Source organism: Gavialis gangeticus, unplaced genomic scaffold (genome assembly GCF_001723915.1).
Source record: "Gavialis gangeticus isolate Ggan-Ray unplaced genomic scaffold, GavGan_comp1, whole genome shotgun sequence".
NCBI lineage: Eukaryota > Metazoa > Chordata > Crocodylia > Gavialidae > Gavialis > Gavialis gangeticus.
Window position 1 is genome coordinate 213833594 of NW_017729032.1, and position 10037 is coordinate 213843630.

Genomic DNA, 10037 nt, shown 5'->3' on the forward strand with positions numbered 1-10037 from the left:
GCGGGGGATCATTGGGCAGGGGGGCAGCAGGTCTGTGGGCAGGTAGGGGGGGCACTGGCAGGTCCATGGAGGAACAGTGGATCTATGAGAGGGAGGGGGTTGGTGGATCCATGGGGGGTGTTGTCCATCCGGGGGTTGAGAAGGGATCAGGGGAATCAGGGCTCTACTCTGAACGTGTATGGGCATTTGTTAGAAGTTTATCTCTTGAGGTGAATTAAGTTAAGTAGAGCCAGCCATTTTTGCCTGATCTAACCTCCTCAAATGTCTGTACAAATCAGCATGTGGATCAACCTAACTCTAATTAGGTCGATTTAGGTATAATGTCTGCACATACCCTCAAAACACACCTAGTGTAGACTAGACATTCCAGTCCAAGCCACGTCTTCAAGTCAATGGAAATGTTGTTGTCTTCTTAGACAAATTTACCCCTTGTAGCATCATGCTGGATCAATAAAGTGAGAATCCCACCCAACTCTACCTCCATATCTGCAAGAAGCAGTATGGCAATTCACAAGGTGACACTTTTCCCTTGAGTCAGTAATGAATCAAGGCCCCAGCACGATGGTAAAGGAGCACTATAAATGCCATCTTTTAAATGAAACACCAATAATAAATCCACAACCATTGGTAGTTATGAAAACTTCCTCCAGTTTTCAGAAAAAGAGGGGTATTGACTAGTGTCTGAGCCAAATTCTAGATCTAAGTGTTGCAGTGAGAACACCAGCAGAGTCATTGTCATTTTAACTGTCTAACAGTTTCCTCTCAACTTCATCTCCTAAAAGAGTATCATATAATTATGCATGCACAGTTAAACAGTTGCAACTTTTTACCTCAGATGTGTCTAACAAACTGAGATGGATGAAATGATCCTTGTTTAAAGATTATTTAATATTTAATTTAAAATATGCTCCAGGATACTTTGGGATGAAAAGTATTAATAAACCTAACATATCTTAGTAGCTACACTTCTACAAACCAAAATGCTAGGCTACAGCATTGGTTTTTGCCTATTCTGCATTTGTGCATGCTACAATTTATTGGAGAACGTATGGATTTGCATTTATTTTTAAGCTCATCAGTACCTTGTAAGAGGTGGGGATGAAGAGGCTGGTGAGCTGTAAGAACTGCTGTCATCTCATCATGGTCAGAAGGATGTATATATTCATAAATGCTATTTCCAGTAAGCTCCACCTGTGAAAAAGCATTAGAAAACATTAGAAAGTACATCTAGAATTTTTCTTGTATTATAAGGCAGTCTTCAGTGACCTGCATATTCTGTATCTGTCCCCTGTACACTGTCCATTATACTTTACAATACAGTTTTAAGTTTTTATAATATACTTCAAAGTTTAAGTTGTTTATAACATAGCCCAAATTACCCCTGTTAAACTGAATCATTTCTTCCTCAGTGACAAGTATTTTCAGGGATTTTGCAAGCATTTCTGATGTCATGCTGGACACAGGGGAGTTGCAAGTGGAGACAACTGGCAAGTGAACAGATTAAACAACACAGCCCTAAAAATGTGAGATTGTTTCAAAAAGGGGAAGAAAACATCTCCATAAGCAGTATTAAATTTTCAAAGCATCACAGGAGATAAAAACATTAACATGTAAATGTTTCCAGAAACCATCAACCAGGTTCTATCATCATCTGAGCTTTAACAGCCAAGCCACCCCATTGGTATATCTCCTTTGTCTTTTGACTAATACCAAAAATATAATCAAATTCTTATTTAGGGTTGAATCTAGTGAATATACTCCCACTGATCTCAATAGGCACTGAATCCCGCTTCAAGCAAATGTGCAGTATAATATAGTACACCAGTTCGGCAGTGTCTTAAATTTCAGCAATATACTGTATTTCTGTTTCTCACTCAATTTGAACCTCTGTTCATGCATGGATGTGCATATTCCTGCCTTTCTAGATACCATGCACATAATAAAAACATAAAAAGTTGAAAGTGCTGTTATAAGCTAGCAAGCACCCTATGTCCTTTTGCTAACTCCGTTTGGCACTTGTAAAAATGCAGCAACAAAAAGTCTCCAGATAGATGCAGTAATTGATTTAAGTAGAGACCCAATACTTTGAGCCTGTGTTTTAAATTAGTGTCAGGCTGCCCAATTGTTCAATGTGGCCTGATGTGCATTGGGCCCCAAAGATCAGACACAGCGGAGAGTTGAAGTAATTTAACCTATTCTTCTGGGCCAATCCAACTGATTTGCTAAGATGTGCAAGTTGCCTTTTCTTTGGAATAAATGAAGTTGTCTCGCCCACAAAGCAATCTTTTCCTGAAAATGTCTCTCGTAGTTCCATTTTCTGCATTATTCATGGAATGTTTCTTCCCAGCACTAGACAAACTAATTCTTTCTAGTCATTTATTCCCCCACTGTTCCCTTCCACTCCTCCCTGCAAAATCAAAAGCATTGGTACTTATTTGATATTCCAAACAAACATTTGCTTATTTCTTTAAATAAAGTTTCATGGCATATGAAAAGCAAAGATACAGAATTAACAATGTTAATTTGTTTAAATCATTTCCCAGTGAGCAACATTTAAGAATTCTTGACTGTTCCTCTTCAGAATTGTAACAGGTGGGCACAGCAATGTTACTTCATTATGTTTTAAGTTCTGCATCTGGGAGAAGGTTTAGAATTCAGAAGAGTGAATTGTTCTGTGACTCATGTTTTTTTAAATAATATTTGGGCAGAAGTAGCATTTCTTCACTGCCATCTCCATGACTCTCATAAACACACACAGGCATATACCATTATGATTCTTGAAAAAGCAAATTGACCATGTATTAGATATTGTGCACTGCATTGGTCTAATCCGTAAAGGCAGTCTCACCTTAAAATGAATTTTATCCTTAGTCCATAATGTTTCAGAAGAGCATTTTTTGCCTGTGAAATAAACCCGATTGGACCAAACAATATTGTTTCAAAAAATGTCATAGGGGAAGATGTTTTCAGGCCAACTTCCTCCATTTTAAAGGCTTTCCTCCGTTCACTGTCCAGCAAAACTAAAGACCAATTAGGATAATCCAAAAGAGCCTTATTACATCTTTAGTCTTATTGAGTACAATCATAATCCTAGACTTGAGTCAAATACTTCAAAAATCGAGCTCATATGAGTATCTCTTACTTTTGCAAAAGTATCTCTATTGATATAAACAAAACTACACACAGGAGTAGGGACTAATCACAGAAGGATTTGCAGAGCTGGGCTTCTGGTCACAATTTTCATCACACTGTAATTTAGATTTTATTTTAAAAAAATAGTAATAAAATGTTTTATTGAATGAATAATTAGTTTTTTGTACCATCCATAGGGAGATTAATTTTACTCTTACTTGTGTGCGGTACTGGTGAAACCAGTTAGATTACACATATATTACTAAGGGCAAAATTTGGCTTATTGATTGCAAAATGAATGTAGGAAAACTAAAGCTGTCTGAGACAATTGGGAGCTAAACAATAGTCAAATACCCCCCAAATTTGGAATTAATATTTGAACTGACCACAGCCTCCTGTTGTGCACATTGCATATATACTTTCTAACCCCACAATACAATACTGAACACTTAAAAATAAATTACTAGTTGAATCCATAAAACTTCTATGATCTCATGCATGCAGTTTATTAAACTAGCCCTTTGGATACAGGATTTTTATATCTGTAAATACCTACTTACTACCAAATTTATTTATTTCCTACTAAAAGCTTTTTTATGTGTAACTCAGTTGTATGGTATCTTCCCGCCAAGAAATGATTCATAATAAACAGAGGACTAAGTAAGTGGATTCTGCATAAAATAATTACATATTTTGCTGAATGAAAGTAAGCTGCAAATGTTTTCAGTTCAATATTCAAAGATCTGTGAAAAAAATCAAAGATAAGCTTCTTTCTCTAATGAAATGGGGAAAGAGCTAGGAAGCAGGTCTAAACTTTAAAATGATCAAATCTATTTTTCAAAATTGTTGTCTAATTCTTTTTAAAGGCTTTTCCCTCAATGCTGCAAAACATGTGGACAGCAATGTCTGTGTGTACATATTTACAACTACTAAACTGCATAGCTTATTTCATATTATCAACTTTTCAACTGATGTGCCAATAGAAATAAATAAGGGATTTGCTCAAAGGATTGTTAGATACCATTCACACAGGCCACTTGTAATGTGTGTGAGACATGCCCCTACATTTGCAGACATGTGATGTGTATTTATAGAACCTTCCATTACAAAATGCTAACACACAAATCAAGGGTTCATGAAATAAAATCAATATAAATCTAAAAGTTTAAAAAAAGAACTTCATCAGGGAATTCAGTCCATTTATTATTCAGGGAAAAAGGAGATATAGGATCAGCTTTTCAGCTGGTAAAAATCAATGGAGCTATGTTAAAATCAGTGGAGCTATGCCGATTTACACGAGATGTGGGTCTGATCTGCAGCATTTACTATTCTTATTGGCAGGGTAACCCCAAATCTAGCCTCTATTTTCACAATGATAGGACTTCTAAAAAATACTGTTTCTGGTATTTTTGCAAGAAAATATATCAGGGGACACAGACTTAATGGAGAAAAATAAGAGTTGTATAAGATGGTGTAAGTTATGTGCTGTTCTCTCTGCTGAAGCTAAAATCAAGATCAGCTGAAACTATCAGAGGACTCCAAGAATATCCTGTAAATGTTTTTAAAGGCATTTTAAGTGTAGTGCAAATATCTTTTAAACAAATTGCACTTTAACTGGAAAACAATTTGTAGAATAGTAATTGTCAAAATGTTTTAAAAAATGGTCTTTTTACAAAAATTCTAAGAGGTTTTAGAAAATCATCATCAATAACTCAGAGCACTCCAGCCAATCCAAGCTGAGCCCTCACTCAGATGTAAGAGTTCTTGTTGAAAATACAGTGTAGGATTATGACTGGATAAGGAAAAATTGCAGAATTTGCTGCTAGGGGCTAATCCCACTATTATTGGTAGTATCAATGGCAAAATTCCTTGCGACTTCAAGGGAAGCAAAAACAGGACCTCACTTGGCACAGACCTTTTAAAAAATAAACCCCTGAGATCCATGTATATCTGTCCTAGGATTAAAGTGTCTAAAAGAAAACTGTACCTTAAAAATAATAATAAAAAATGTAGAGAGTGGGAAAAGATGTCATGATATAGCAAATACTGCTGAGAAGGGGGATGTTGAGCATTTTGTTTCTGGAGTGAAGGAAAAGAATATATTATTCAGGCTCCTAGTCAGTATTTTACTGATACAGATAAAAGGAAAAAATGCATACTAGGTAATGTCTGGGGTTGCCTTATGCAGGATTAATTATCAAACCCTGTAGCAATGGCCTTTAAAACAAAATGTAAAATACTGCTCCCTAAGTGCCATCCTTAATTTCACACATTTTCTTTGCTCTATATTGTTCCTAGTAGTTCAAGGCAACAGCTCCTTTTTTAAGATGTAATCATAATTTGCTGATGGATCTTGCTTCAGTAAGCTTGACAGACTAAAATCTTCCAGTCCTTCCTTGGGCAAAGGATTTCAACTAGAGTTTATATAGAAGCATCTAAAGAAAGTGGGTGAAATTCACCCCTATCAGAGGGCTAGAATAAGTATCATCTTGAAGGTTTAAACAGGATTTAAATAGTTCATAGGCCTTGCGGTAGTCCCCTGCACAGGGCTGAACTTCAGCCCATCTTCTTTAATGTAGCATATTTAGCTTACTGTACTCTCTCCTATTAATTTTGTAGTGCTTCGATTTTGCTAGGATGTATTGATCACAGCCAGAAGATCCTGACAATTCATTACTTCTACAAATGCAAAAAAAACCAACCAAAACAAAAGCAACTTTAGTGCAAAAATCTAAAAGGAAAAGACTGGTAGCAGAGTAAGCAACAGTACCTCATACAGAGAAAAAAGAGAAAAAGTTCAGTGATGGCTAATAGGAACATCTACAGTTTTAAAATAATTAGACTATATAACTGGGATCACACTTGTTGTGTTCATTATAGAACTTTTAGCAAATGGGAGTATAAAAGCTTTAAGAAAGACATTAAAATCAGAATGTAAGATACAGGAAAACAGGAAAGTATTATTTCAGTTTTAAAGACTTTGAAATATTTCACTTCGAGAAACCTCATGCCACAGCAGATTTGAGAAATAGATAAAATACAAAATTATCTTTGGAATGATATAAGAAGTTGTAGAAAAAATATTCATACAAAGCACTGAGTAGTTTCAAATTATCAAACTTTATTTTAATAGAGACTACAAAAATATCAGAAGATTGTCTTCAGACAAGCAGCCTTTTGGGATAATACAAGATCTACTTCTCAGACGTATTAAAGTTCATTTTTCTAATAGCTACAAGGTATGAATAGCAAAATTGTAAAAAATGCACCCAAAAGATTTGTATACTTTCCCACTATAAAAGCAACATCAATCACAACTGAAAATTAAATTGCATGTTTAATCTCTAGGACTCAATGCGTTTGGTCCCAGGGACAGCCTTCCTGTATCTTTTTCACCAACTCTTCCAAACTCCACTGAAAGAATAGCACACTTTTCTTCTCTCTCAATTTCCCTCCCTCTGCTAGTATTCATTTCTCCCTGCTTTATTCATTTTTACAAAACACTTGGGATATAGCAGATATGAAAGACACTCCTTACAAAAAAAAGTTTTTTTCTTGAGAGTCTCATCCAGACCCTAATGATACCAATGAAAGTTTTCTACTGGTCTTTTAGATCAGGTACTGTCTGAAAATTTGTGCACTATATTTTCAACTAAAAGTATTAAAATGTATGTTCTACAATAGATATCATTCTATTTTCTGCCGTACCTACCCGTAAAAGTTAAAAAAATATTAGAAGTGTCCTTTAAAAAACGGCATATACACAACCAATTTCTACTTGTGCAGAACAGTAGTAAACAGAGTTTTATGAGTTCTATCACAACCATATAAAATGCTTTACTGAAAAGACCACTGAGCTGGAAAAACTCAGGAAAAATTACCCTGAATTCCATGTGAACGCTCATAAATCTGCTCCCCTTTGCCATAGCACATTTACCATAAAACTCATGTTTTACATCAGATTTCCTTTCTATTTCATAGCAGTTCTCAATATTGTACACCATCCAAAAAGGTACAGACTGAAAATCTCAACGTTTGTCTGAGATGTATAATATTACTGCAAAGGCAGTAGGTTTGAGTTTCAGGCTCAAAATGTAATTTGCAAAAAAATATTATTTATTACCCTGCTTAAAGGTAATAAAGAGCAAAATATAAAAAAAACAAGAAAAGATATAAGGCAAGACAATCACTTGGCATTTGTAAGTAAATGACTCAAATACTATGTTTTCTTTTACGGAAAAAAAAAACCTTTGTTCAGGGGAAGATATTATCGTCACCATCACTTGTAAATCCAAACTTCACTGTTTAACAGATGGACAGAAAGTCACTCCTACCTGGGAAAGACCAAGATGTACAGATGCTGTTTCTGAGATATACATTATTTTTCCATCAGCTGCTACCACAAAAACAAAGCCATCCAATGTCTGCAAAATAAATAAATAAATAAATAAAGATCTCCCTGTAGATAATGCAAGCTAAATATTTTAAGGTGTTTTGGAAGAAAGATTTTATCCCACTGTTCCAGAGCAGAAAATACATTATTCAAAGTACAACTTTAACTCATGGTTTCCCTGTGAAGACTATTACATACAAATTTGTGAAATCTAATTCAATCTCTACTTGCAGATGCTAGCTTTACTGCTTTACTTTAAGATAACATTCTCCTGTTGATTCTGGTTATTTTAGTACTTAGCACAAATCCTGAGTTATGTGGTACTTAGGAGAAAATCCATGACTATACAGGTCATTTTTTATGGTGTAATTGGCAGAAAGGGCTTACCGCTATTTGCAATATATTTAATGATACCTTAAGCAACGTTTTAAATTCTTTTGACTATCTTTTATTGATACTTTTGTGAACAAAGGATTGCCTGCTATGTAATTATCTTGAACTTACACAGGATGAAACAGTCGGTGAAAATTTCAGAAAAAAACAAACCAACCAACATGAGACTCTTCATCAAACTGAAAGTGACATGTATAGTCGCTCATCTGTAATACTGCAATCTAGAAATCTTAACTAATAGGGACAGTTTATGCAAACTTATGTTCCAACCCAAACTCTTACATGAAGTAAGAAACAAGTATTACTCATGCAAGTAAAAGCTTGGAGATGTTACTTCTCAGAGAAGAAAAACTGATAGGATACAAATGAAAACTACAAAGCTGGACACAATGTAACTAATGAATGAGTGCCTTGATTTTTGTGTAGTCAGATTCAGATACTTTTAATGCAACTTATTTTTTCCTAGCCAAATTCAAGAAAAACTGAAATATTTCATACCCCTAATCACCTTTTAAAAGGTTAAAATACATACATATAAGGCTCACTGAAAAAAAGATATAATCAGGAAGCTTATTTTTAAAAGTACAAAGATAAAACAAGTGGGATTTTTTCTATTTGCTAATTTATATTGTAGAATACTGAACCAAGAGGAAAGCAATAAAATCCTGTATGCACCACTCTTACAATGCTACCCCAATAAAAAAAATCTAAATTATTCTTTGGCCTACTAACTATTTTATAGCATGTAATTGAAACCAGATTACTCTTACCTATGCTCTTTTACCTTTTTGTGTAACAAACAAAACCTTGTTGAGATATTTAAATGGCAAAGAAATCACTGCATCCTAAAACACAGTTTTGCTGTAATATTCATTGTAAGCTGACAAATGCTTCTCCATACTGTACTTAAATTGTGATAGTACTTTAATTAAAAACCCATCTTCTTAGGGTTTTCTAGCACAGCTACAAAAATATTTTAAAGTTGAAAGTAAGAGCTATTTAAAAAACTTAGTTTTCACTAACTGCTGGCTTTATAAAAATGTTAAGTATTCATAGTCAGAAATAACTATTTTAAAAAATAATTTTACAAGTAATTAGCATATGCCATTACTTAACTGTTTTGGCACTATATAAAATACAGAAAGGCTAAGATTAGGTGGCTAGTGTACAAGCAAACATTGTATTATATAACTGCACATGAAATTTCTGAGGTAAACCAGTGGTTCCAAAATAGGTGATCCCATGCTTGAAATAATTTAAAAATAAAATTGTAAATGCATATTTAGCAGCTCGTTGGAAATACCTCCAGGAGCACCACTACCCAGCCTTGCCAAAATACATTTATTAGAGCAGTGCTAGGTTGCTGCAAACCATTAATAAAAGATCTTTTCTCTTTCTGGAAAAGAGTGTTTTCTAAAGTTGACTTACAATAACAAGGGTGCTATGACAGAAAGGGAAAAATAAAATCACTCTGACTTTCATCTCAAACCTCAGCTAAGCCCGCTTCGTTTCCCAGTAACCTGTTTCCCCTTTTTTCCCTCTATTATTAACCTCTGTTGTTCTATTTATCTTACAAAACCAACAGAGATGGGACTAATGAAACTCGGCATCTTGTATCTGTCCAAACCAAGGGGGAGGAGGGGCGGCAGAATTTTACCAGGATCAGTCCCTAAGGTTGGATTTAGGGACTAATCGTCCCTTTAAAAAATCGTCAAAAGGTATCACTCGCCTCCCTCCTGTGTCTTGTCTTCCGAGCAGCAAAGACAAGAATGCCGTACAACCATTTACACTCAATTACAATTACACCCAATCCTCCTCGGGTATTGGATCAGTCTGGGAGCGTTTTCGAAGGGAAGCACACAGCAGTGCCTAACACAATCGGACTGAGCCTTCAAGTGCCGCGGTGCAAATAGCCGCAAATAGCCGCTACAGAGCAGCCTGGAAAGGAGAGCGGCAAAGGCACCTCTGAAATGCACCTCCCCGCGGAGATGCGGACTAGACGAAAGAGGAAAGTTTTGCAAACCGCTTTGCAGTCTTCACACATCCGAGGGGGATTTGCTTTTTAATCTCCAGCCCAGGGAACAACTGGGGGGGGGGGGGGGGCATAAAACAGCTCTCT

General features: G+C 35.5%; 1 protein-coding gene across 1 annotated transcript in view; it reads right to left on the reverse strand.

The window, feature by feature from the left end:
* SIM2 (single-minded family bHLH transcription factor 2) overlaps positions 1 to 10037 on the reverse strand; it is an 85878-nt gene that overhangs the window by 70398 nt on the left and 5443 nt on the right. Inside the window, exons 2-3 of the mRNA XM_019524394.1 lie at positions 7467 to 7556; positions 1083 to 1191 (exon numbers count right to left, since the gene is read on the reverse strand). Of these exons, the coding sequence (XP_019379939.1) occupies positions 1083 to 1191; positions 7467 to 7511 (154 nt within the window). The 5' untranslated portion in view covers positions 7512 to 7556. The remainder of the gene's footprint in view (positions 1 to 1082; positions 1192 to 7466; positions 7557 to 10037) is intronic.